The sequence below is a fragment of the Xiphophorus hellerii genome, chromosome 10 (assembly GCF_003331165.1).
Source record: "Xiphophorus hellerii strain 12219 chromosome 10, Xiphophorus_hellerii-4.1, whole genome shotgun sequence".
Lineage (NCBI taxonomy): Eukaryota > Metazoa > Chordata > Actinopteri > Cyprinodontiformes > Poeciliidae > Xiphophorus > Xiphophorus hellerii.
Genome location: NC_045681.1, coordinates 15437915 through 15465650, shown reverse-complemented (window position 1 = coordinate 15465650; position 27736 = coordinate 15437915). Strand labels below are relative to the sequence as shown.

At 40.0% G+C, this 27736-nt stretch overlaps 1 protein-coding gene across 1 annotated transcript in view; it reads right to left on the bottom strand.

The window, feature by feature from the left end:
- The window catches only part of srcap (Snf2-related CREBBP activator protein), a 38107-nt gene extending 11653 nt beyond the window's left edge, over positions 1–26454 (bottom strand). The window contains exons 1-21 of the mRNA XM_032574748.1: positions 26222–26454; positions 22779–22855; positions 17567–20259; positions 14290–14553; positions 13354–13539; positions 13094–13234; positions 12162–12345; positions 10403–10578; positions 8432–8522; positions 8201–8290; positions 7280–7453; positions 6934–7157; positions 6063–6240; positions 5823–5959; positions 4955–5124; positions 2944–3273; positions 2570–2756; positions 2290–2459; positions 1118–1275; positions 797–1012; positions 455–619 (exon numbers count right to left, since the gene is read on the bottom strand). Of these exons, the coding sequence (XP_032430639.1) occupies positions 455–619; positions 797–1012; positions 1118–1275; positions 2290–2459; positions 2570–2756; positions 2944–3273; positions 4955–5124; positions 5823–5959; positions 6063–6240; positions 6934–7157; positions 7280–7453; positions 8201–8290; positions 8432–8522; positions 10403–10578; positions 12162–12345; positions 13094–13234; positions 13354–13539; positions 14290–14553; positions 17567–20020 (5695 nt within the window). The 5' untranslated portion in view covers positions 20021–20259; positions 22779–22855; positions 26222–26454. The remainder of the gene's footprint in view (positions 1–454; positions 620–796; positions 1013–1117; positions 1276–2289; positions 2460–2569; positions 2757–2943; positions 3274–4954; positions 5125–5822; positions 5960–6062; positions 6241–6933; positions 7158–7279; positions 7454–8200; positions 8291–8431; positions 8523–10402; positions 10579–12161; positions 12346–13093; positions 13235–13353; positions 13540–14289; positions 14554–17566; positions 20260–22778; positions 22856–26221) is intronic.
- Positions 26455–27736: the final 1282 nt, after the last annotated feature.

Here is a 27736-nt window from a genome sequence, read left to right as displayed (position 1 = left end):
GGAAGATGGTTTAACTTTTTTTTGTTTTCTCATCTTTAATTTCTCCTATGTCAGATTAGTCGATCCATTATTAACAGGTCGACATAATGAAGCAACATTAAGCATATTTCTCCCTATAATTTTTAGCAAATTATTAGATTTTCAGTTTGTTTTTCTAATACATACCCTAAAAATATATAATTCGTACTTTTTTTAAGTGCAGCGTACAGCTTAGTATGTAAACAGATTCTTCACTACAAGTGAAATTAGTTATTTAAATAAGTCAGTTGTTACACATGATTTAGAGTCAGTTTGATCCAAGGATCTCAATAAATCTAATTTTAAACGCCCGAGACATGTTTCCATCATTTGTAGCAAACACTAAATCTGGTCTCACGCCAGGTTTAACTACTGCAGATTGAGATCCTCCACGACGTCATTTAAACTGTATAGTTGTGTAAATGTTTCAGACAACCTTGAACTGGGCGTGGGCCGGCCGCTGGGACCTGGTGGATCTGCGCTCCAGACAGAGTCAGTTTGTTGCCTTGAAGCTGGAAGGTGACGGGTTTGCTGCCCTGGCTCGATGACACTGGTCGTCCTGCCAACGAGGCCAGCTGTGCGATGCTCACCACCTCTCCGGCTGGGATAGAAAAACAAGACTAATGTTAGTTTATTCTTTTACTTGAAAGCAGATATTTTAACGTGACACCAGGCTGCTGCACTGAAATCAATATTTTATTTTTACTAGCTGATAATGAATGTGAGTTTTAGAGAGCGATAACCCCTCAAGTACTTCCCCTAAAGTTAACGCACTTACATGGCAACCTTGCTTGCATATCAGGGCTGAGTAAAACCCTCTGTGGCATGATGCTGCTGGGAGCTGGACTGGGATGGGCCGGTATACTGGCTGCACTGGGCGCACCGGGAGGCCGTACGGTCAGTATTGGCTTCGGCGCGCTGGACCTCACTGCGGTTTGAGGACCGGGATGAATCGGAGGGCGAGTTGGAGCTGTGGGCACCACTGAACACACCACTGGAAGACATAAGAAACTGTGAGCATGCGAATTTAAAAATAAACTAACAAGATTTACGAAGAGTTATTTTTTAAATGTTTTTCTTCTTTTTTTTTTGCACCGACCTTGCTGAACAACAGGAGTAGGAGGTGGAGCAGGAGCCGGAGCGGCTTCAGAGATGGGAGAAGGTTTGGGGGTCTGGGCTGCAGGTGGAACGGAGCAGGTGGGTTTGTTCATCAGCAGAACGGGTCGATTATCTCCTTTAGGAGGTGGCTGGAACATCCTAAAATAACACCACATCAACCATTCAGAAAAACACTCGTCTACAGAAATTCAGCAGAAGAAGGTTTCGTAAGATTTAGTCGATTAGAAAACGATGACAAAAGACCAGATTGTGACTAAGACTATATTTTATTTTAAACTAAAATGTGTGGCAAAATGAACACTGCTCCATACGTGAAAGCTCAGAACCAACTTCATGAAGGTCTGCCTCTGGAAGCTCTCACTAAAAAGTTTAATAAGTTTATTTGTGTAGCACATTTCAAAAACAAGGCAGTTCAAAGTGCTTTAAATTCTAAAAACATAACACAGTCACTAATTATGAAACAAGCAATAAACATTACATTTTGTTAAATGCCATCATTAAAATCATCAAGCAACAAATATTTTGATCAATGTTCCATTTTACTACTTTGGTCTTTAGATTTGACTTAAAGCCTTCACTGTTTCGGCTGTTTTGCAGTTTTCCAGAAGTTTGGTCCAGATTTATGGTGCATAGAAGCTGAATGCTGCTTCTCCATATTTGGTTCTGGTTCGGCAGAACAGACCAGAACCAGAAGACCTGAGTGATCTGAAGGGTTGATACAACAACAAACAATCCTTTATGTATTCTGGTGCTAAGCTGTTCAGTAATTTATAGACTAACAGAAATATTTTAAAGTCTGTTTTCTGAGCTGCAGGGAGCCAGTGGAAGGACTTTAAAATGTTTCTGACTCACTATGTCAGAAAAATGTCAAAACAGAGAAAATATCAAGTATGAATTATTCATGTTATCACCGTCATTATTTTTAGGATGCCTGGCGGCAAAATATAATAAAGTATGTTTATTAATAAATCCATCTGACGTACTGGCCAAGTTTAGTCCATTTCTTTGAAGAACTACTGGATACTTTTCTTCAATAAACCCCTGGTTTGTATACAGTTCTCTTTCTCTTCCATGTTCATACATAACTTGCCTATCGCTCCTATTTTGCATTTGTCTTATAATAATAATAATAATCTTGGCTGCAGCATGTACCTGTTGACCTTCATGCGGACCGGTTTGGGTCTCGGCGGTGGTTCAGGGGACTCTGTAATCTCCTGTATAAGCTGGCGGCTGACTCTGTGGAGCGGCAGGAAGATGTCCGCCTGGTAACGGGTGACATGGTGCTCCAAACCGACAAGATCAAATGAAGAAAGGTCACAGCGCTGGAAAGTTAAAACAACAAAACAACAAAACATAAGAAAAATTTTGCCATCCTTTCACAGCTCATTTGAGCAGCAAATAAGAGTTTTGTTAAGCATCCATCCATGCTAACCTTCAGAGGAGAAATCTCCAAAGCTTCCTGCACCAGGGAGGCAGTACGGAAGACAATGGGCTGCGTGATGAAGGGCGACTGGATGGGTCGAGGGTCAAACAAGTTGGGGTGGTTGCACACTTTGCGGAGCTGCATGAGGATGTTGATGACGGACATGAAGTGACCGCTGGCCAGCGTTTCCCGTGTCCTATGGATCAGAGAGAAGGTTGGAGGTTCATTTTCCAGGAGGAAAACTAGTCACAGCCGAGATCATTTCACTCTAAAATTAAATGCTACTTTGTATTAGTGTATCACATAAAACCTGTGGAAAAAAAGTTCAAGTGGTGTGAATATTTTAAGACACTAAATATTTTTCTGATCTTTCAGGAACTCACGAGGCTTGTGCCATGAAGTCGTCGTAGAGAAACCTCTGCCGTTTGGAGAGGCGGCAGCGAACCACGTGCTCGTATTTTTTCGGCATCTGCTTCTCGACGTCGGCCTTGATCCTCCTGAGCAGGAACGGCCTCAGCACCTTGTGAAGCCTCTTGACCAGGCCCTCGTTGTACTCCTGACTGCCCTCGATCATTCCTGTCAGCGGGTTGGAGAACCACTCCTTGAACTCCCGGTGGGACTGGAAGACGTGAGGCATGAGGAAGTGCATGAGCGACCAGAGCTCCATCAGGCTGTTCTGCAAGGGAGTTCCTGTCAGCAGCAGCCGGCGGTGGCTGTGATGGAGAGATGGTAAAAGGGAGGTCAGGATAAAGACTCAGCCAGCAAACATGAAGACAGTTAAATCTAGCAAGAGTGGACGGTCGGTAACTCAAAATCCCCCAATTCAGAGAGCAAGACTTTCAGCAAATAATAGGAAGGCTGAACAATGTACAGCAAAGTAGATCTGTTCTAACCTTTTGACCTTTCAACCTCTGTCTATCATATAACAGAAAATAATGACGGCCCTTAGGAAATCTCTTTAGATTTCTTTAGAAATTAGACATTTTCTTTAGACATAACATTAAAATAATTCCAGTAAATAACAGTTCTTAAAAGAAACTACTCTTAATCCTAATGCTGGATGCTTGGAAAAGAAAATATACATTTTCAAAGTTCTTACATCTTACATTATAGTTTTTAGAAAGTGGTCAAAAATGGTTAACATTTTTTAGCAACAGCACAAATTCTGATTGATGCATTTTTACTTTTGTGTGTTATGGACCTTTGAAAAAAAAAAATAAAATAGCTGAATCAGCAGGTCAGACCTCAAAGAAAAATAACAATTCAAGAAGATCCACATTAGTACATCTCTAGTTTACTGAACAACAACAACAAAAAATCTCCTCTCTTTTGGTAATTTTAGCTGGAATATAGTCCAGCAGCCTGAATCCAACTTATCCTTCTGCTTCATATATCTTTGCAGACGATTCTCCAGTGACATGCGCATTGGCATACCTCCAGCCAAAAGTCTCATAATGAAAATTAGCTAAAAATAATGATTTTTACACATCTTTGCAGCCCGGATAGAGTTGGTTCAGCACGGAAAAAAGGGCAACAGTTGCATTATTCATTTCGTCTATTAAAATTATGACAAAAATATTCCGTCTTTTATGACACAAAAGCTTAATTTGAATGACAATGACAACAATGATTGTCAGTTTAACAATGAATAAAAATAAACAAAATCCAAAATATTGATATTTTCTTCTACATGTAATAAAATGTTTTATTTTAAGTGGGAAGAAAATTGAAACAGACATTCCTTCAATATTTTGTATTTGTAAGTGATTTAAATTTATATAAACTAGATGAATCAAAGCACTTGAGTATTTCCTCAAGTTTAAAAGAAAACTATATTGTAGAAGTACAAAGTTAAAATGCGCTTCTGTAAGTTTACATTTTGTTTCTATTCATTTTAAGCCACCAGAGGGCAGCGACAGACACAGATAGAACCCTGTGACAAATGAACTTCAAACTGAGCAGTCCAGCTCAACTTTCAGTTGAATGATTAAGAGTCAGGACGGATCACAGTGTGACGGGACATGCAAGAGTCTGATGTCTTTCTGCAGATCACGACAGGCCTGGATTTTGGAAGTACTCATGAAATGAGCCGTAAAAATACCATATTACCAAGAGAAACAGAAAAATAAAACACCAGAACATCAGCAGTTTTGACTCAATAGTATTACTCTTGCAATTAAAAAACTGCGGTAAAAGAATCAATTCACAACTGTCACCTTACAGACAAAAGAATGGGACTACCAGAGAGCACCACTGGCTCATTAAAATAATTGCAGCCATTTAATGTTTAGAACAATAGCAGATCTGATATACGAGTAGCGCTCTTTCATGATAGCAATAATAGAGGTAAAATATTCCAAACATACCAAGCGAGGTTTGACAGAATCTACAGACCTGTTGAAGTTCAGCAGACTCTGCCAACGCTGGGATTTAAAGTTCTTGATGTTCTGAGCCTCATCGAGGATCAGATAGCGCCAGGACTTTCGCCTGAAGGCCTGGTGATCTTGCAGCACCAGCTTGTACGACGTGATGCAGACGTGGAAAGCATTGGGTTTCGTCCAGCCCTGTGAAAAGAATTGGAGAATAAAAAGTGAGCTGTTCTCATTTTTCACTGGCAAGGTTCTAAAAAAATCTCAGAACCGTTGTCCCTTTTTGTTATGGCAGATTTAAGGATAAATATACGTAAAAGCGGCTAAAGATGTAATGTAAAATAATTTATTTCAAAATTAGACATTTGATATCAGCCTGTTAACTATTGAGAAGATAATTAACTCAAGCAGTTTAGGTTTTAAAACGAGAGGCTTTAAAAGGACCAACACAAAGTAGTGCATATTAAAAAGAAGGATGCATTGTTTTCAAAGATCTATGGTGAGAATATGTATTCAGTCTCCCTAAACTACAAAATTATTCCCAACTCTCGCAAGCCACCATTTTGATATTTTTATCATACAATCCAACAATCATAATTTGCCGCCTACTTCAAAATTATGCACTATTTTGTGTTTTCCACATTGAAATTCTAGGAAGATATATTGAAGTCTGTGGCTGTAATGCAACAAAATGTGGAAATGTTCAATTGACATGAATACTTTTCAAAGGTTGTGGATTGGTCGCTGCAGCCTCATGGTATTATAAGGGTGTAACCTAGGCTACAATTCTGCTTCATGCTCTCAATATTTTAGCCCCAAGTCATACATGATGCCACCATGCGCCCAATAAAAGAAAAGCTGCAGACAAACCCAATAAAGCAGAGAAACATCACCTGTCTCTTCAGCTTCCTCTCCTTCTGGCTTCCAAAGTAGGTGAGGATCTTAAACCCTGGACACCAGCGCTTTAGCTCCATCTCCCAGTTCAGCATCACACTGGTGGGGACAATGATGAGGTGGGGACCCCAGTTCCCTAAAGAAGAAGAAAAAAACTGGTTGAAGGAAAGTAAAAGCACATGTACATGGAGAGGGATTTTAAAAACAGGCTTGAGGAATAAATAAATATGGCCCGTTACCTTTTTCACAGGCCAGGTGGGCTAACAGAGCGATGGTTTGGATGGTTTTCCCCAGGCCCATTTCATCAGCCAGAATCCCATTGAGCTTCTTCTCGTACATGGTGACCAACCAGTCCAGTCCGATGTGTTGGTATTCCCGCAGTGTTCCATGAAGGAGGAATGGGATGGGGGTCTTTACCTTCAGAAAGGAAAAATATGAGAAAGTAATGATCCAGATGTAAACAGGGTTAGAACGAAGATGCACAGAAAAGCAGACTGGTGACCAGAATCTGACCATTTTCAGGTTATCCAAGCCTGACTGGTGACCAGCCAGGCAGGAACTCAAAAAAAAAAAAGGAAAGAGAAAAAAACCAAAACAAAAACGATCCCCTTAAGGTCATCGTTTTACCAGGTCCTAACACTTAACACACCTCACTTTGAAGACTGTTATTGAGTGTGGAAGTCAAAATTAGCCATTACAGGTAATACTGACAGGTTTAAAAATGTAGTCTAAGGAAGAACTATTATTTAAAAATAATCTACTTTTTACAACATGTCTGAGGTTGTAGAAAGTAGGTTTCAAGAGAGAATATGACTTTCAGCAGATAACAGGAATGATTTATGTAATAAAGCTCCATATTGTTTACGCTTTAAGGCTTTCAACTTGAAGAATATTGTAGATTTGGAAATGTTATACAAGCGTAATTAAACACCGCCTACAGCCAAAAGGCATGAAAAACAAATTATAGTAAATACTGTTTTTATTTTTTCTTCTATTTTAGGTCTTAAAGGAGACTTTGGAATACAGTCAAATTGGTAGCCGACCTACAGAAATGATGATTGGTGCATCTCTAGGTCAGAAGATTGAGTAATCAATGTTACAGCAACCGACCTTGGTTGTTGCCAGAGTGTAGCCTTTAGGCTGCAGGCTCTCCGCCGTTGCAGCAATGTGGCTGATCTCTTTCTTTGGCCGCGAGCTGGAGGAAGGCGGGCTTTGGTCTCCCTCCTTCAGCAAAAGCTCCATCCCTTCATCTCCAAACTCATCGTCCTCTTCCTGTTCGTCACTCCCCTCTACATCTTTCTCTGAGTCGTCATCTGCACTGTCTCCAGGGGAGTCTGAAAAAAGTGCATCAGAAAGATGCAACAAATTAATGACAAAAAGATTTTAAAACTTTCAAATTAGTAAAAAAAAAAAAAAAGCAAATAAATAATTCCTGATTCGCAGGGAGTGCTGATACCCGAGGATGACGTGTTGCTTTCCACATCACTCTCATCTTCCTCATTCTCCACCTCCTCATCCCCAGACACCTCAGAATCGGAGCTGGCTTTGGAGGCAGAAGCAGAAGGAGCCTCAAAGTCAGAAGCGTACGCTCCTTTGTACTTCTCCAGAAGCTCTTCCAGACTCATGTCGCCTGGAAGAGAACCGGAAACAAGTCGGGTTGGAGTTAATTGTTCTTCTTCATAACGAGACCTGAAATAAAGTTCCTTGCAAAAAAAAATTTTTTTTCCCTAAGCCATTCTCCTTAACCCTTCTCTCAATTTGTTAAGATTACAAATGCAAAATTTTATGCATTGATTGGGATTTTGTGTGATAAACAAAAACATACAGCTCTCAATATTTACGCAGATAAAAATCTGAAAAGTATGGCTTGTACTTTTTATTTGCTTCTAATCAATACTTTGAAGAGTTTCTTTTGGAAGCAAGTATTGCCGGGAGTCGTCCCGCCCATAGTCTGAAATTTTTACCCACTCTTGTTTTTAAAATAACTCTTCTTTCTGACCGAACTCATGTGAGGACAAGTTTGTCAACGTTTCACTTTTTTTGTTTTCATGTTTTCATTTTTGCTCTAAGAAAAATCTAAAATCAGGTATCATTTCCTCTACAGATCAATAATACGTGTTACTTTGTGTTGGTCTGCTACATAGTATCACAATATCACAAAATGTAAAAGAAAAAAGGCTCAGATCCATTTGCAAAACACTAAAATTCTAAGTAATTTTGATGTAAACAACACATGAAGCAGGTAGGAGGAGTTATCTAGGTCATGATGGAGCTGTAAAACAGGCTAAATTAGTGCAAAAAAAAAACAACAAACATAAGCAATTAAAAGTTTGTTGTTTTATTTTAATAAAAGTATGAAGGAGGGAAAAAAAACTACCTTCTTTGGCTAGGTCATCAAGTTCTTCAGCATGGTTGATGTTTCCTTCCACCTTCTCCTGAGCTGCTATGGTGTCTTCTTCATCCTCAGCTGAACACGAGGTGAGGTGAAACATCATTATTTTTTTCCAACAGAAAAGCTTTGGTATTATTTCTCCTTATCTAAAGTGTTAAATTGTAGAGAATACACAAAAAGTGGTTGTAGTCTTGCACTATCTTAAATTAATCTTACCATCCTCCTCATTGGCAGTGAATTCTCCATCTTCATCCTCCTCCGCCGATAAAGAAGATTCGTTTGAGCATTCTTCCTCTGAGCCAGATTCCTAAGTTTTCCAAAGATTTGGTGATTACTTAGCCAAAAACAACAACAACAATAACAAAAAAACCCACAAAACTGGCACAAACTTCCTGTATATTCAGTTACAGCTGCAATGTGGTTAAACTGAGCAATTTAAAAACTCATACCTCACACTCAAAGTTGTAGGAAAGTTCAATGTTGTAAAACTTGAGAGCTGTAATCCTTTATGAGCATGTCTATTACACTTCAATATGTTCAGGTCTAATGTTTGTATCATAAAACCTAGACAGAACAAAGGTGTCGTTAACCCAACATATTCATCTCAGAAATTCATGCTCAGTTAGATGGAGCTCCAAATGAAGAGCAAAAAGCAGAGGAAGGGCCTCACATGTTTTAGAAAAAGATAATCAAAAGGCATCAAACATGATTTGAAAAGGTTTTTCTAACAGTAAGGCTCATTGCCCTTTCATCCAACCAAGAAGCTTGTTCTTGGTTGGTTCTTATTTGAAAATCTTGCATTAGACTAAAACTGCCTGTTTTCATACTGAAACAACTTTGACATTCTTGAATTTTGTAAGCATTTGAAGCATCATAATGCCCTTGAAGAAGCTTTCTAAAGCATGCTGTTGGCATAGAGAGTATGACTGGTTGTTACTAGCTAATATTTAGCTCATAGTTATGACAGTTTGTGAAACTGCTATGAAAGATGGTGATGTTGCAGAAAACTGGTGATAAAAATCAGGTCTTTCAGATTGGAAGGCCTCTATGCCATCACTCTAATCTTTAGCTCAGATTCCAGTCGGGACTTTGACAGAACCACAAAACGCTGCGATTACCTCAAATCAGAAGAAACATGTTGGTAAAATTACTTTAACTTTTAGTCAATCAGGAGTATGAATAATATTGAATCTATCTGTACATTCAATTAATTTAACAACATTCAAACATAAACTTTTAAAGTTCCATTTTTCAGCATCTACATTATTGTGAACGGTTGATGAGTGACTCCCACTTGAAGTCTGATGCTCCTAACTCATGATCTGAACTGAACAAGCCTTTCTGAAGAAGGAGGAATATCTGGTTGCCTCTTATTTCAACAGTTACATCCATTAGTCTTTAAAAAAATCTCTTAAAAAATTAGTCTTTTGATTATTTCAGCTATAAAGCTCTTTATGAGCTCAACAGTTATGATGTGAAAGGAGGAGAATAAACATGCAAATTTACAGAGCTCAGACACGTGCAGACACTAAAACTCTAACTTGCAAGAGCTCCACTGCATACTTTATAAGTCTCAGAGCACAATCTAATTGAGTGATCATTAGGCACCTTGCTGTGTTAGTGTTGTGCAACTGAAATAAGACATTTTACAACAGGAGCAAACAGCTCCCAAAGCAAATAAAACTTCACACTACAAAGAAATACACCTCAGCCAGCATATGCCGTTTTCCTTCATCAGTAAAATCCAGACTTGTAACAGAACCTTTTCATTACTTAGGATTTCAATTAGGCTTGGACTGAAAAAAACAATACCTATAGCATATCCCAGCAAGACACGCAGCTTAGTGTTTGCAAATATTCATTAATCTTTAAATTTTGAATCAAGACATGCAACAAACTTGAACTACTAGTAGAAAAGTAACCCACTTTCAAGTGCATGATTTCTTTAAATTCAAACAAATTCCAGACTAAACCCTCGTAACCGGTTCTCTGACTCTAGGTGTCTTGGCAGATGTCATTCTGTGTGAAAGAGGCTCTCATAAGCCAGTTTAATAAGCTAACCTGAAGCAGAAATGTACGTTTTCCTAAAAAAAAAAAAAAAAAAATTATAAACATTTAAAATAGACTTAATGTCTGCTCATTGTTCTGCTCTGTGAAAGCGTTCCCAGAGCCGTTTGCTTGGGCTACCTGTGGGGGAGGCAGTTTGAGCGTGCTGAGAAGCTGGTCCAGGGGCAGCATGCTCTCCTCCTTTAGGAGCTCGATCTCCCTCTGATGGCTCGCAGCATCGTTGCCTTCTTGCTGCTCCTCCACCTCTATGGTCTCTTCATCATCCTCCTCTTCACAGGGAGGCTCAAAGTCTCTGTCTGCAGAAGGAGAAGTTAAAAAAGAGCTTGTTTTATTGCAAAATCAAGAGTACCTGAAGAAATTGAATGAAAATACGAATATTAATAACGTGTTCTAATTTAGATAAGTTAAAATATAACTAAATATTTTGAAGGTTTTATTACACCTTTGTTTAATGACTTTTTAAAAATATGCAGTAAGCTTCATTACACTGAATGAAGACATGTTTTGACCAATTATTAAACAATTTTTTTTTCTCCCCAAAGCCTCATTAAACATACAAACGTTAATGATGAAGAAACCAACTATGGATCGGGTAACAAATCTTTTGATTTAAATTTCCTGACCAAATAAAAAAATAAATAAATAACAGGACCTAAATGGTTCTGCATATTTGTGGGAAAGTTGGAAAATTACCATTTTTATGATCCTACAGAAACCCTGAAGTTAATGGGGTTGCATGCAAATGAGGGCCATAATTTTAATATTTTTATTTCTTAAAAAAACAAAAAATGTATTGTGTTCCTTTTACTTCCTGGAATGTTCTTGTCTGTCACATAAAATCCCAATAATAAGAGGTTTGTAGCTGTAGTATGACATTTTCAAAATGTCCACGATTTTTTTTATATAGACAAGAAATTTTAGCCACTAAAAACCAACTTTATAAATACAAGGAATATACAAGTTTTAACAGAAAGAATAGTAATAAAAATACACACCTAAAATGGACAAGCAAAGTGATAATCTACACAGTGATTATAATCTGCACTCGCATTCCATAAACTATGATGTGTTCCAATGAGTCTTGTCAGATTAAAAGTCCCTCTAGAGAATCGACACACCTTTAAGCAGGTATGCCCACATTTCTGTATTAAAAATGTTTTTCATTGGTCTGATGTGATATTTTAATTTAAAATGTTATGTTTTCATTAACAGTAAGCAGAAAATTATCATAACAAACAGAAATAAAGGCTCTCAAACACCTGCCTGTGTGTAATTAAGTGCTTCACTTGGTGATAAAGTTCCTGAAATAAATGGACTTTTCTGTAATATTACAATGTATTGAATGGGTAAGGTTCAAATGGAAACACAAATATATGTGTAACATTCAGAGAAGTTGTAACGCAAATGAAATGTACTTCCTTACTTGTATGAGCAGAACTGCAGCAGATCCAGAACTGATGCACTCTAAATCACCTGTTCTGGGTATGCTTTATGGAAAAGCATCCATAAAGAGCTTCGTTTTTGCCTTGTGTTTTAAAGACAGAGAATGCTCTTAGGAAGCCATTAACTCGCTGCAGTGGAAACGTACGCTCTCCGACCTTCTGTAATCAGATGCCATTGATAACCAGAAGAAGAAGTCTGGCAGGTCTGACAAGCCCGAATCAGGCCTGACGGAGGGCCACTCGGCATTAGTCACGTTTCTACATAACTCAAAGTTGCAGCGAGCTTGGCAGTGTGAACAGCTTTTTGTTTCTATGAAACACTTTTTGTATCCCTGAATGACCTGCCAATGGCGTGTTGCTATGACAACATCCCTGTCTGATCCAATGAGTTGGCTCTAAAAGCGTTCTTTACCCGTGTTGACAAAAGAACAGCCTACCGTCTTCGTCAACAGGAGGTGGCAGAGATTTCTGCGGCAATACGTCGGTGTCCACCGGCCTCGCCAGCGACTTGCTGAGGAGGTCAGAGTATTTCTCAGTCTGGCCAACAATGAAGTCGAGCTGAAGGTCCAAAGCCTTCTTGCGCTTTTCCTCCAGTCTCGACTGCTGTTTGAACTGTACCACCTTTAAACACAAAAATCAAAACATCACCCCCTTTACAACATGTCTGTTTATTTGATATCACTGACTAAAAACTAATTGCATATGCAAACAGTTAAGCCCAAAAGTAATCCATACTTCTGTCAGATTTAAAATGATTTTCTTTCAAATAAAAAGATGGGAATTATATGTTTCATATTTTACAGAACAGCTCAACTAAGAACTGGATCTGAAAACGAGCAAGTGGCAAGACAACAGACATAGAGACCAACAATTACTGTAAAATTGCAATAATATAACAACTATAACTGGATTAAAAGTAGCTGGTCTGATCTGCATTTGGTTTATCTGGAATAATTTATATCGGATCAACCTGGACCGTAGCCAGTTTTTTTCTAGAGTTTGATCACTGCTGAACTGAACTGAGCAAAAATGCTGGCAGTAAAATATCTTGAGGCAACTTTTGTTTTACAATTAAAAATATAGCAGATGTGAGAAGGACCGAGCCAAGAAATGTATAAAGATATATACATTCTCATAGCATATTGTCCCTTCCTAAGTCAATTTTGCCTAAATCATCTTTTGACAGTAAAGGAGTGATGATTTTTTTCCCCCCCCAAAATAACTTTGGGCAAAAAATTATTTGGGTGATTATTTCAGGAAGGTGACAATATGCTAAATTAAATGTTGTCACTGAATCAGTCATGACAGCTATGCTACTGACTAACTGAGCCGATTTTTAAGTTTAAAATGCAGCAGGGATGTTTTTGACCTTCTCAACGTTGCTCCAGAACGCCCGGACTTCCTTGGCGATAGAAGCGGCCACTCTTCTGATTTTGGCGTGTTCGTCTCTCTTGGCTTTCTCTTCCTTTTGCCTGAGCTCCTCATGATGTCGCATCACCATTCGCACCACCTAGCAATACATCAGTAGAACATGTCTTAAATATTTAACGTGTACATCAGAGATGCGTCCCTATTCATTTATCATACTAAAATGTACCAATTGTAGTTCTGTTTTGAACCGATACTTACCTTTCTGGCCACACCTCTCTTCCACCGTCTCTCTTGAGCGAAGTCAGCAGAGAGCCACTGCATCTCCTCACACAGGTAATCCCAGTGAACTTTGGTCCGCTGCGGCTCCGGCAGACGGGAGAGACGCTTCGTTGACCAGAAACCTTCTTTCTTTAGAGCCTGGGTTCGATGTTCAATGTCTGCTTCCTACAGCGTACAAACACTTTTTAGTCAGTCGTTGAAATTACGCTTTCGTGAAAATTATTCCCAGGCAAAAGGATTTAAAATTTAGTTGTCTAGACAGTTTAAATGTATGGAAAGGCCACAATTATGGCCATTCATGTGCATGTTTGGGGCTTTTCAGCTGCAAATTCGACTTACATTGGTTTGATTTCATAATACTAGCTTTTAATAGCGTGGGGTTTCATTACCCCTTACCCCCAAACTCCCAGGTGAATGACACAGTAACGAGGATTTTTCCCCCTTCAACACAGAGAACATTTGGCTTTGACAACAATGATGATGAGGTCAGCATTTTAGTCCCTTTCAACCCCATTTACACAATTTAGAGTACAGTATTGTTTGTAACAAAACTTGTAACAACTGCAATAACTGTAAAGATATATTCTGCACGTTTCTTTCATAATGGTTTTTCCAGGCTCTAACCACAGCCAGCTCCATTGTTCTGGGTATTTATTTCCTTTTAGTTTCCCCTTTTTCAGTGATCAACTTCCTGGTTGTTTTGCCACAAAGTCTTTGGGCCAAGAACAAAACTCAACCACGTTCCTGTTAGAAATACCACAGCTAATGTATCAACAAAAAAAAGAAGAAGGAAAATATTCCTTTAATCTGCAATTACTTTGATTTGCTTAAAGATGCAAATGGAATGTTTTGTGCCAAATCATGTTTATTTTTGGTGAGATAAAGCCAAATTGTGTTCCTATACATTTTACTCACGTGTTTTGCCAGCTCTGCCATGTCAGCGTGCCGATCTCCACGGGAACGATGGGGTGTGGTCTGGTCTGGCGGCGAAGAAGAGGAACTGTAGCCCACAGAGGAAGGAGAAACAAACTTGCCATGGGGACCCCTGAGAGGCGAGCTCTTCTCCCGTTGAGGTGTCGTCCAATCAGGAGTGGATGAGGGGCAGTGGAAGGAAGTGGAGGCGGACGGTGAGGAGGGAGACGAACTGACCGCGACTCTATCTGAGATCCACTGGCGCACCTGAGGGCCGAGACAGACGGTTGAGGACAATTTTATTTTAATGTGAAAAAGAGATGAATGCAAAAGCAGAGGTGAACACGCTCCATCAAAGAATAAAGTGCATTTATTTCTGTGATTTATTAATTATCTGTGTAGATAATATTTCTTTTCAGTAATTTGTAAAAAAAAAAAAAAAGAGAGAGAAATGGGAAAAAAAAACCATACATTTCATTTTGATAAATATGTCTTATAGCTAATGAAAACATAAAATCTTTCAACTAAGAGAAGACTGCTGACTTGACAGTTTTCCAACTACCACTTATACTCTACACCTACAGGATAAGCCAAAGAAGGCAAATGGTTAAAGAATTAGCCACTCAGATTGCAGTATCCAAACATATCACCGAGACGTTAGGTGGAAGGAAAAAGTGCAGTGGGAAAAGGTACAAAAGCAACAAAGAAAAATAATCACAGGAAATTTTAGAATGCTTCATGTTTCCCTCGACCGATGAGCTTCATTTTCCTCAAGGACTTGGTACCTTTCCAAACTGCCACATATACCAAAACTTGCTTTGATGACCATGATATGTTTGACTGGCCAGCAAACTCCCCTGACCTGAACTACGAAGAGCAACAGTGGGGTATTGTCAAGATCAGACCCACCAACACAGAAAAGCATCCATTAATATTCTTATATGCAGCATTTTGAAGGCTCAGGACATGAACATCAATAATAACGGTCAAGTCAGTAGTCTTCCTGCAGATCACATGGCTCATTACATAACATTTCAATCGTAGAAATCTTTTTGGTCTTATCGAAACACACCAGTCTGTGTGTGTTTACTTTATATACTATAGGTTTAACTACATAAATTGATTTACTAAAATTATCTGAGCTCATCAAAATAATCAAATTTACTAGAAAACACCATTATACTGTCAATCATAGATCTTTTGTGGTCATCCTCATGCAAGAAAAAGAAAACTAAAACCAAAGATGCCCATTTGTGTTAAAAGTGACCCAAACTGAATGTCCTGTGAGCATGAGCCTATGTGGTTCTCTGACAACCACCGCTTACCTTAAGGAACAGTGCCTGTGTGTCAGCCCTGCTCTCTTCATGCTGAAAAACACACATGGCTTGAGCATGCAGCCAACTTAAAAGGAGCTACATAAAACTGACACTATACCATGAGTTGCATTGATGGACTACATGCAGGAGGAAGACAGTGGAAAACATGATCACAATGTTACACTCCAAAGCTTTGTTATTAGATAAAAAGAGAACATTTTTATTCCTCCAGGTTCTATGATGGGATAAATATTAGACCTACAAGTAAAACCGGAGAACGCTGAACATCAGCCGAAAATAAAAGGAAGCCAGCTTCGACTGAAAAGATGCTTTAGTGAACATAACTCATGTGAAATTTTGCATTAAAGGATAATTTATTGATACTCATCTTAAATCTAATCAAGGATACAAAATGAATGACAGACAATACTGTAATTTCCTTATAATGAAGCCAAATTGAAAAAGCTTTGTGTAGAAAAACTAAGTGCACCCTATGATTTAATAGCTAGCTTTAGCCCACTGAGATTTGCAGATATTCTCCCAGCTCTTTGGGTCGCACCATAGCATTTCAACCAATGTGGGGTCTCCACTTTTATTTTTCACCTATTATGTTGTAGATCTGTTGCTGTGGTTGGAATCATTGCCCTGCTAACAGTTTGACAGCATCATGTTATGACTGCCCAAAGCATCATCCATCCACCCCACTGCCGAACAGTGGGGTGGCAGTGGGCTTTTAACAGGAGGAAAATCTCCTGTTAAAGTGGAGATTTTCCTCTCCACTGCATGCCGAGTATGAGGGATTGCTGTAAAGTTGACTCAGTGTAAGCGATTGTCTGCCGTCACTACATGCTCATCCAGGAATAAATGCTGCAAATCAATGAGCTGAAGCAAACTGTTGAGATTCAAAAGACTGAAAACGTTTAACCTTTTTGAAAAATAAGCTGAACTTGATGCACAGTTTGATAACTAGGAATAATTGGAATATACATATGATTGGAATGAAGTGACTTTTTTTTTTTGTAAAGCGCTTAAAGAACTGCACTAAATAAAAACAGTTCATATTCTTTTCAAAGAGGTTTACTCTTTTGACTCTCCCAAATAAGATCTACCTGTTCAGTCTTCTCCTAATTGTACTTTCGCAAACTTTTCAACATTTAACATACCAGCTGTACACAGTAGTTTGTCATGGAGCTCTTTGGGTTTCTTTTGTTATTTTTCTGAGCTCTGAACAGTTTGACCTTGTGGTGAATTTTCTGGGAAGTTGTTGACTTGACCTGTACATGTAATATTTAGTAAATTATAATATTATTGAAAAGTTTATGTCAGTAACTCAATTCATTATGAGACACAAAGCTCAGTTCCGCATGTTTAAGACTTTATTTCTGTTAATTATGATGTTTCCTGCTTACATATTTTGCTTATAGAAATTTTATATTTGAATATTACATCAGACCAATAAAAAAACAATACAAAATGTGAGCTTAATTAATAGTATGTTTAATATCTGCTTATTTTCAAAAGGTATTGTTAATCTGACAAACGAGTGTCAGAGTACTTATTCTAATTTATTGACTATAGCTTGGCGACAACACTATTACAAACACATTGAACACATTAGCAATGTGATAACAGTCCAGCTTCTATTAGCAGCATCTGGCAGCGACTTAATTTAAATGTTATGGATATCGAAAGGGTGAACTTTGTTTCGCCACACAGCTTTTCTATTTTTGTTCTATTTTTATTTATTAAATGGCTACAACAGGAAATGGAAATTGTGTGGTTTTGTACACCTGATATTAGTTTTTAAGAAGTTTTAAAACCTGATACAGGACAGATATTTTTTTAATATGTCCAGATATGCACAACTTTAAAATTAAAAGTGTATTTTACTTTTGTAAATGACTGCACTACCCAGGCATAGTTTGATCAAGCCCACATCATGGTGTGATTTTCAGTTGAAGTACCTTGTGTGTAGAGCTGGGAGTCGTCATCTCACTCCTGTCAGGGTCTGCTTCATCATCGCTGTCTTCTTCAGCGCTGCTGACCTGGCCCAACTCGCCCTCTTGGATGTCACTTGCTTGTTCGTCCTGATCTTGGTCCATATCCTCGCTCTCGTCTTCTGCATCGTCGGGGTAGCTGTTGGAGTCGTTGGGATTGGTAGATGCCGTCTCAGTTTCGTCCCTCTCTTCAGCAGCTGAAAGCATGACAAAGGTTTGAGGTGTGACGGGTTGGGGTGCCGAGACATCTTGCGGAAGGGTATCTGTCTCTTTTGTTGACGTTTCGGTAAAAGTTAAGGCCTCTGATTTGCTGGTTGAAGCTGTAGGGCGCACTGATGAAGTCTGCTGAGCTTTGACAGGAATTGTTGCCGTTGATGTTTTATGCACAGAGCACGGCGTCTGATCTTTGTGAACGCTAAGAGCTGTAGACACAAACGGAGAATCGGCAGCTAAAACAGGTTGGGGAAGGCACTCCTTAGACACTGTGCCAGACAGAGCGATGTGGGCACCATCCACATTCTGCTGCTGGGACACCTTTGCCTGAAGGGAGGGTGGATGCTTCAGGAGAGGAGTCTCTCCTGGCTTTAAAAGGAGCAGCTTTGGATTTATAACAGCAGAGGAGTAAGTGGTGCAGAATGCCTCTGGTTTGGATTCTGTGGACACTACAACGTTCTGAACAGATGGAGTCAGAGACAGACTCATTCTAGTTCCTTCTCGAGAAGAAACGCAGAACTCAGGCTTGACCGCATTTACGACAGCAAATCCTGGGGTCTGACTTGTAGTGCTGGAAACACGCACCGAAACAGCAGAGGACATTTCCGGTTCCCCGCTTGGACCTACTGACGATAGAAGCGCTTCCTGTTGCGGTGAAACTGTTTGAACCGCTGCGGAATCGCTCATCTGCGTTAAACCCACGTCTGCCGAACTGGTCTGTGAACAATGCGTCCCAGTTTGCGTAGTGACGTCGGCCTCCTCAATGGCGAACGAGTCAGATGTAACAGCAGCTACTTGAACTAAGCAGACCTTGCTTGTGTGTGCCACTTCTACAGTTTGGTTAGATTTTAGCACTAAATGCTGTCCCATCGGGTTATGAGCATCATCACTAGGCGATGCCAGCGCTTCCTGGGAGATGATGATGGTGTCGGCTTGTGCAACTGTGTGAATAGAAGGCTCGAGGTCCTCTTCTGCATTTTCCAGTAGCGCGTTGAACAGGTTCACCTCGTATCCTGGCGAGTGAGGTATCTGCCCGCCACCTCCAACGCAGATGGTTTCCTCGGCGACCTCCTCCACCAGACTGCAGAACTCGTACACCTCCACCGGCTGGGAGTGGAGCTCCACCCCAGCCTGGATGTCATCTTCATACAACTTCGGTTCCCCCGCTGAAAGCTGGTTGACGATGGCAGCCTGACAGACGGTGCCGTCTTCCCGCTGCAGGAGGTAATTCTGATTCAGGTGCACATTGGACCAGTCACCACTGTCCCTGACCACCACAATTTCTTGAGCCTCGCTGGAGCGCAGAATCTCAGCGATCAGTGACGTCTCGGTTGAGGGGACTTGATCTGAGGTATGAGGCGTTCCTGCCTGCAGAGAGACCACTAGACTTGTGTCAGGCAGCGATGACCCTGCAGGGGGAGTCGAGGAACTCTCCTTTAAAGAGGAGAACTCTGGCAGCATGTTGGCGGTGGCATCAGTCGGTTCATCCCCCGTGTTCTGTGGAGCCGCTGCCGGGGCGACACAGAAGGACACTGAGGTTTCTCTTCCAGGTGCGGATTGTCCGGCCTTTGACAAAAGATGAGGTTGTGTTTCAGGGTGGAGAAATGTCTTGACTGAATCCAGAGAGTTTGTTTTCCTCGTCTCCACTGCATCGTGTGAAATCTCTCCGACTGCTCTAGGTTTTGTTTCTGATAGGTCAGTTTGTTTAGTTTGGAGTTGAGATTTTGAGTCCTGTCCACTTCCCACTGACTCTGCAACCCCTGACAGAGTTTTGTGGCTGTGAGGAACTGTGTGAACCGGCAGCTCCTGGACTTTAAATCCAACACTTGACTGGGAACCAGCAGAGGAAGCAACTGTGAAACAGATTTGAGATTGGGGTTGCAGGAGAATATTTTCTCCGGTAATTTCCACATTTGTTCCAGTCTCTGATTTGAACTCTGTAACAACCACAGCCCCAGGACCTTGTTGAGGTGGCTGGATCTGGTATTCCTGACTATTTGTGAGGCTTTTCTCTTTAATAGTTTGTGACCCGTATTGATGCTCTTCCACTGTGCTGTTAATCTGTGATGTGAGAGGAGGATGAGTGGGAGTGGGAAGTCTTTGTGTCCCAGACGCGGCCTCCTCAGAAAGGACCTCCTGTGAAATGATGGCCTTAATGTTGCTGCTTGGGAGAGTCCCAGGCAAAGTGTTCGTGGGTGCGTTCTCCATGCTGGGGTACGTGGAGTTGCTGCAGTCCGACAACGGCACTGCGGACGGATTTGTGAACGGAGGGACCGGGCGGTGGGCAGCTGCGACCGGCTGCGGGGCATGCCGCGGCGACTCCCCAGCCACATTCTGTGCAGCCTGGGGGTTGGCACCCAGCACATCCACAGCCGGGGAGGCGAGCTGCCGCTCCGCCTCCTCTCCAGATCTTCTTTCCTCTGAGCTGCTCCGACCACACACTGCCCCTATGGAGAGTAGAGACATTGAGACGTCAGAAAAATTTGTCTGAATGATGAGATCAGTGATTCCCCCCCAACCCTGGTGCCTAACGGCCCACTATCATGCATGGTCTTGGGTGTGTTCTTCTTCAAAGAGACCAGATTCTGATGATTGCATCACAAATCCTCAAATGCCATAGAGTTTTGCAGAAGGCTGGTAATGAACCACTCATATACAATGACATGTAAAAGTATTCATATGCCCTTCTCACATCTACAACCACAAAAATAAATTTAGCTTATTGGGATTGAATGAGAATGACAACATAGAGAGTAGAATTGTGAAGTGAAAGGATGGCTACAAAATTTTACTGAATATTATTATACAATAAAATAATTACATAACTCTCTTCATAGTTATGTTTTATTAATAACTATGAAGAGAGAAATGTGGAACTGAAGTCAAATTCCTTGTTTGTGTGCACAAACGTGGCGAATGATGTTGCTTCTGAGTGTTTATACGGAAAAAAGAATTTTGAAGTGCGGTGTGAAATTGTATTCAGCTCCTGTAGTCCACATTTTGAAGAACCATGCTTTGCTGTAATTACAGTGGCAAATCTTTAAAGATCATTCTCTAATAGTAATGTAATTTAAGAGCACATATCTCTATGGAAAATAGTGCAAGCTCAGCCAGACTGCATGGAGTGCATCTTTGCACACTAGAGTTAGGGATGCACAACATATCAGAATTGACATCAGTTTTAACCAATGCAAGTCATTTTTTTTTAGATATCGCATCAATCTGATATGCAAAAATGTGCCGATATTCATTTCCATCTTATAGTTGTTTGTGTTTGGTCATGTGGCATTTGTTTAGTCTTGCAACAGTTATAGTGATGCAGAACAGGATTTGGAGGCGTTAACTAAAGTAGAGAGGCGATGTGTGTGGTGTGGAGATTTTTATAATGTTGAAAGGCAAGGGAAATAATAAAGATATATTGGTAAATATCAGTTATCAGGTGACACAGGAATATTAATATCAGATATTGGCCCACATTTTCACATCAGCGCATTCTTGATCAGATTCTGATTTCACAGAGTCATCGTATTTTATTTCTGGCTTTATGTTTAGGGTTGTTATCTGCTGGATAGTTTTTTGCAGCCTCTGAGGTTTTCTTCTAGGGAACTCCTGCATTTAGCTCCGTCTGACTTCCCATCAACTCTGACCAGCTTCATTGATTCTGCCTCTACGACATTTCACTGTGACATTAGTGCTTTAAGACTGGTGCCGTGTTAATTTTGGTTTCATCTCACCAGACCACACCAGACAACATGTCTGCAGCCATATAAGGCTTGTGGCAGACAGCAAACCAAACTTCTAAGGACTTTTTTTCCTAATATGACTTGATTTTTTTTCGCCACTCACTCACAGAAGCTTGGGTTTGTAGAGTGCACAACTAATAGTTACTCTGTCAACAGATTCTCCCACTTAAGTTGTGAATCTCTGCAACTCCTCCAGAGTTAGAATAGGCCTCCGGTATGCTTCTCTGATTAATACACTCATTGAATGGCTGCTTAGTACAGGTGGGCGGCTATGTTTTGGTCGGCTTGCAGTTGTGTCATGCTCTTTACATTTTCAAATGTTGACTAACCTATTGTTGCACAATATTAGAATAAAATTAAACTGTGATATTTTTAATTAATATTTTATGTTCATTTTGAAATAAACCCAAGTTTTTTCCTTATTCTTCAGAAAGATAACACAGTCAATCTGAAAGAGTTTCAGCGTCTTGGCCAATGAAATCAACATCAGATGGGGAATCGAGTGTTCATCCAACATATTGTTACTGGGATGCAGTGTGGGAATACTTGAAATATAAAGAGCTACCAAATACTGAATTCAAGTTACCACAGCATCACAGTTTCACACATGCTGATGTTGCGATTATGATGCCAATTTTATACATTAAAAAGCTCAAGACTGAACAGTATCCTGTGGCTACTGGCTATGCTAATTAATCACCTAGCCCCAGTTGAAACTTATCCACAACTTTCTCTCTGACTCGTCTGCTGTGTTCCTTGATCTCCATGATGATGTTTGCTCCCTAATGTTCTAAAACAGACTAAATTACTCACAAGAATACCATATTTAGTACTTAAAGTACTTCAAAAGGCATTACAATTCATACTTTACATTGTCTTTTGAATATTTATTATCTGTCCGAGTCATTTTAGCCATTTGCCTGAATGCGTTTAAATAACTAGAAGTCCAACTGTGTGATAACCCTGCAATATCTACCGGCAGTCCTCACCCCGTTTCTTTCCAAGGCAGGCGGCTCAAGTCTGTGTTGAGCAACACAAACTCACACCCTGTTATTCAGCAGGTATCATCATTATGCAGTTTGAACACAAACAAAACATTCCATCATAAACCTGTAGCCACCCTCAGACAACATTTGATTCTGTGGACGTTTTGAGACGTTTCTGTGAGAAGAGATTAAAAACGGTTTGATCAGATTGGGTGTGTTTACAAAGCAACGTCTTACCTGTCTGTGGTGTGAGACACAGGTCTTCTGTGCTTTCTACTTCCAGGATGCTGAAATTAGGCTCCCTTCCACATGTTCTGAGGAAGTGGGGAAAAGAAAAAAAAAATTAAATGATCAACTGCATTTCACAATTAACAACTCTTGTGAAACAATATTTTGCTTTCGCCACTTTTACTCTGTGACATGTTTCTAATTAAACGGGAATGGAGGGGGTGGGGGGCTATGATACATTTTTCGTACTGGAAAAATTTGACTTCACAGTACAGGGCCTGCACACTATTGTTTTCCTTTCTGAGAGAGTCAATGGCTGCCTGCTGAAAAAATGTTATGTTAGCAATCTTTCCCATGATTTGCGGAAATCTTTCTTTTTATTGGTCTTTTCTGAGAATCTGACTTCTAGATTTCTTCAGCTAGTAGTTTTAATTAGTATAAATTAACATTTAAAATAAATCACTGTCATGGATCTATAAATGAGCATCAATGATGTGCCACATTGATGCAGTAATTCATACAAAAGGAGCCCAACCAAGTATTCAGTGCACAGAAATTATCACACATTTCAGAAGGTCATTTGTTTGAAATATCCAGTTTTTGTTGGGCATATGTAACACTCTAATTATTTGAGACACTGAATTATGGGTGTTTTAATCATCTGTAAACCGTTACCATCAAAAATAGAAGAAATAAAACCCTTGAAATATTCCTCTCTATCTGTAATGAATCTATACAAAATACAAGTTTCACTTTCTGATATGAACGTAAAAAATATAATTCAGGTAAGGGTTGAAAGAGTACGCAAGATGTACACAAACACGGGTCATAGTGACGATGTTAAACAGTAATGGCATAAAGAAATTTATACTGAGAATGCTGAAAAGGAATGCCTCTAAGCTTTGAAAACAGTCTTTCTCCGTTAGTTGCTACACCTGGAGAGACTTTTCATGGGAAAACTCTCTCTGCAACATTCTTTATCAAAACTGACAGGACTCAGCTGAGCAGCTGGAGGTAATATGGCTGACTGTCCTCATTCTTTTAGGTCCATCCACCCAAGCACTTAGGGAATGTTGCTGCAGTCAGTTCACAAACTCTGGGTTTCTCTGTTAGAATAACTTTTGCATCTCTATATCTCAGAAAAAAAACATACCAAAAAGTGTTGGTATGTTGAAGCATTAAGCGTTCCTTTCATGAGAAGTAAAGAGCAACTCAAAAAAAAGAAGACAGTCCCCTCTGCACCAAACTTTGCACTTGACACAATGCAAGTATCAGTATCCTAGCAACTGCCAAACCCAGACTCGTCCACTGAATTGCCAGACAGAGAGGTACGATTTATTACTCCACAGTCCATTGGTGGCGTCTTTTACACAACTGCATCTGACAGTGTGCCTTGCGTTTGGTGATGTAGGGCTTCAGTGTACCTGTTCAGACATTGAAACCTATGTCAATGAAGCTCTATGTCCACTGTTCTTGAACTAATATGAAGACCACACAAAGTTTGAATGTCTGTAGCTACAGACCTGGAGAACACTGGAAACCTCTGCACACCATGTCACATTTTGTGATTTTACGTGGTTTATTGCTTAGTGGCAGAGTTGTTGTCATTCCTAATCACTTCCATGTCTGTTTCCATATACTACTAAAAGCTGACTAAAGAATATCTTACCAGAATTTAAATTTCCTGACTGGACTTATTGCACAGCTAGCACTCTACCATTGTACTGTGACTGATTTCCTAAGTGTGACTCCTTATTTTACAAAGGTTTACAGAAACTTTTAGGGTGCTCAGGAGCTGGATTTTATACACCTCTGGCCATTAAAGTGTGTGAAACACAGGGTCATTATAATGGATTTTTGACCTCAACACCTTTTATCACATAGTGTAATTTTAAAAAAAGGACTGTAGCTTTGCTCACAGAATAAACATGCATCATACTTGTTCTTTAACAAACAAATATATATATAACTGACAGCTTAAAGAGCTGTACAACCTCATTTAATATTAAAAATGTGACCCGATTAATTTGATCTTTGTTTACGTTAACTCAGATGGGAAAAATGGGATTTGGAGAAAAAAGAAAAACATATTTCATAACTATTACTATGATTATTAGTGTCTCACATTTGGTCATCCTTTACAAAACTTTCTGGAGGCACCTGAAGGCCTATGCAGCTTTATTAGAGAGTGAAATGATAAAACAAAACAAGTAACAGTGTGTGTGTAGGGAGGGTCAGTCAAGTCAGTAGAGGAGCAACAGTACTGCTAAGCTGGACAACTCCTTGCTCCTGCTCAGTGTATGAGGCTGTGTTTCACTGGGTAATGTTGCAGCAGTAATAAAAACCGGAGCAGCAGCTCCAAGTTGAACGTGCTGCAGTCGCCCACAGGAAGCTACTGGGAATCCTGCAGCACACGCTCTCTCCAACGGGCAAAAAAAAAAAAAAAAAAAAAAAAGCCGGTGGTCCAGCGCGCGCAGCTGGGCCTCTAGTCATTCAATCTTTAATTTGGGTAATGTTTCCTCGCTGTGGCTAGTTCTAGTCGCCACATGTACTCGGATCCACCCTGATAAAAATCTAACGCGTTTAACCAGCGGGTATGTCTGCAAGCACCGGTTCCGCCGATCATGTGATTCATGAATCGGACTTTTGCTTCCCGTCCGAGAGTGATCGGAGCAGCTTTCACCATAAAAAAAACAAAAAACAAACAGTGAACGCCTAACGTTACCGGTTAGCTAGCTAACGCTAGCCTCTACAATACACACAGTGGGTTGTGTTGCGCGAAAAAGAGAAAGCAAGCTGCTAACTAGCAAAGCTTGAAGAGTTAGTAGGGTGCGATCATTTAATGCGCAGGCGCCCCTTTCCTCTCGCTGTTTGTTATGTAATGCTCCGGTTCTGACACAGCCCGTTGAAACCAACACATCTGATAAATTACAACACAAAAAACACCAAAAAAGTCACATTAAAACCCGCTTGTGCACGTAAAACAGAAGGGGGAGGGAGTGGGGAATCGCAAGTGACGTCACTGCGTGGGGTCAAACCTCTATAGGAAATTATTATTTACTTACTTAATTTTAAATATTGAGAAATATTTCTTTAAACCGAAAAAGAGAAAGGTATAAAACGCCATTATAAAGTTTCATATAAATTTTGCAATGAACATGTGGGGGGACTCAAGGGGGTTAACAACGCCTCCCCTCCAAATCATGACTTAAATAGGAATTCCTTGTGTTACACAGCGTTACACTTGCTTTCATTCGTGGTACCACTTTGTATATAAGCATTCTATCGTGCAAAGCAAACAAATTGTGAGTTCATTTCCTTTAAAACACACCACTAGGTCAAACGTACTCTGGTAACGTCCTGCCGTTAGTTTCAGCACTCCCTTATGTCCCCCCATTACTTCCTCCTTGCCCCCCTCCCTCTCAAGGCCGCCATCTTAAGTTCCCACCTACCTGAAATTTCCGACTGATTTTCTTTTACTAAATTCTCGCTGAAGGAGTCGTCATCCGCGCAAAATCGTACTCAATCCGTGATGCCGGCAGTCCAAACTGGCTCTCGGTACCCAACGAGGTACACCTAGGACTGTGGGAAGAAGTTAAAATCCGGAGCGGGAGAGACTGGGTTTCGGCGCAGAATGTAGCGGTCGCGGGGAGGAGACTTTACGCAGCGAAATGGTGGCGGAGCGCTGCTCCTGACAAAGTACACAACACTCCGTAATCTCGCGAGATAGAGTCAAGCGCGCCACTTGAAATTTGGGAACGCCAATCTTTACAACTGTGCGAATTATTTTGTTCGGGTAGCAGGATAGGTACGTCACACCTGAAACAATTTTAGCCATATGCCTGATGAAGTAATGCGATTTTATTAATTTTAACACATTTTTAGATACGTTTCAACAAGAATTCAGATTCAAATTTGGAAGTTTACAGTGAGTCATATTTCCCTCAGACATCTAAAGTTTTGCAAAAAGAAGCCAATTTAGGCAGAAGTTTAAAATGCGGTACTTTTGTTGCTCGTTTTAGTTTCCGAACAGGTTTATCAATTATGCAGAGAAGTGCCTGGCTGTATTCAACACAAAGGCGGTCCGAGTGAAGTGCGTGATTTTGGGGTGCTTCAACACTAGTGGCCCCACCCCCAAGGTCGATTGTTTTTTTTTTTGGTTTTTTTTTGTGAGACTGTAAGAAAATAAACTTTAATAAGTTGTTGATTTAACATAAAATTCTAGAAATGACTTTTTTTCATGAAAGTATTAGTGGAAACATGTGGGTAACATGCCCTACATGTAAATATCAATAAATTCAAATAATATATACATAAAAAAGTTTCTTTATTTTAGCACTTAGAAATTTAAAAAGTAAAAAGCACACAGATTAATTACACATAGAGTGATATATTTCACACAGTTAGTTCTGCTATTCTAAATGATTATGGCTTACAGATAATAAAAACCTACATTTCTACTTTTTAGACAATTATTATATTACATAACACACACACAAGAAAAGCATTCCAATACAAAGAGCCTTCGGGGAAAGCTGGTAGTCCAGCAGAAAGCCAGACACCTTGGCAAAAAGCTCATTGATGAAGAAGGTGGCTTTAGCTCTGTACCGAACCTTAGAAATAGGATGTTGAATGGAAAGAAATACAAAATAATAATAATATAGTACCTATAAGATGATATAAGAAAATGAGACACCAGACCAACAATGTAAATGAGTTAAGTCAGAGTTCCTTAACACTTACATAGAGCCACAGGCTTTTCAGAAGGCTGACGTTTTTGTGATAAACAATGTTTTATTGGGTTATGTAACATATTTTTTCTCAAGAAACTAAATCTGGGATTTTCTTCAAGAAATACACCTGACCCTGCCCTGGATATGTCAGTGGGAAGGGGTTTTTGAGGCACTGGCTGTATCCACTTCTTGTAAATCTCCAGGAAACCCTTGAAAGGACTTCGCTTCACAATT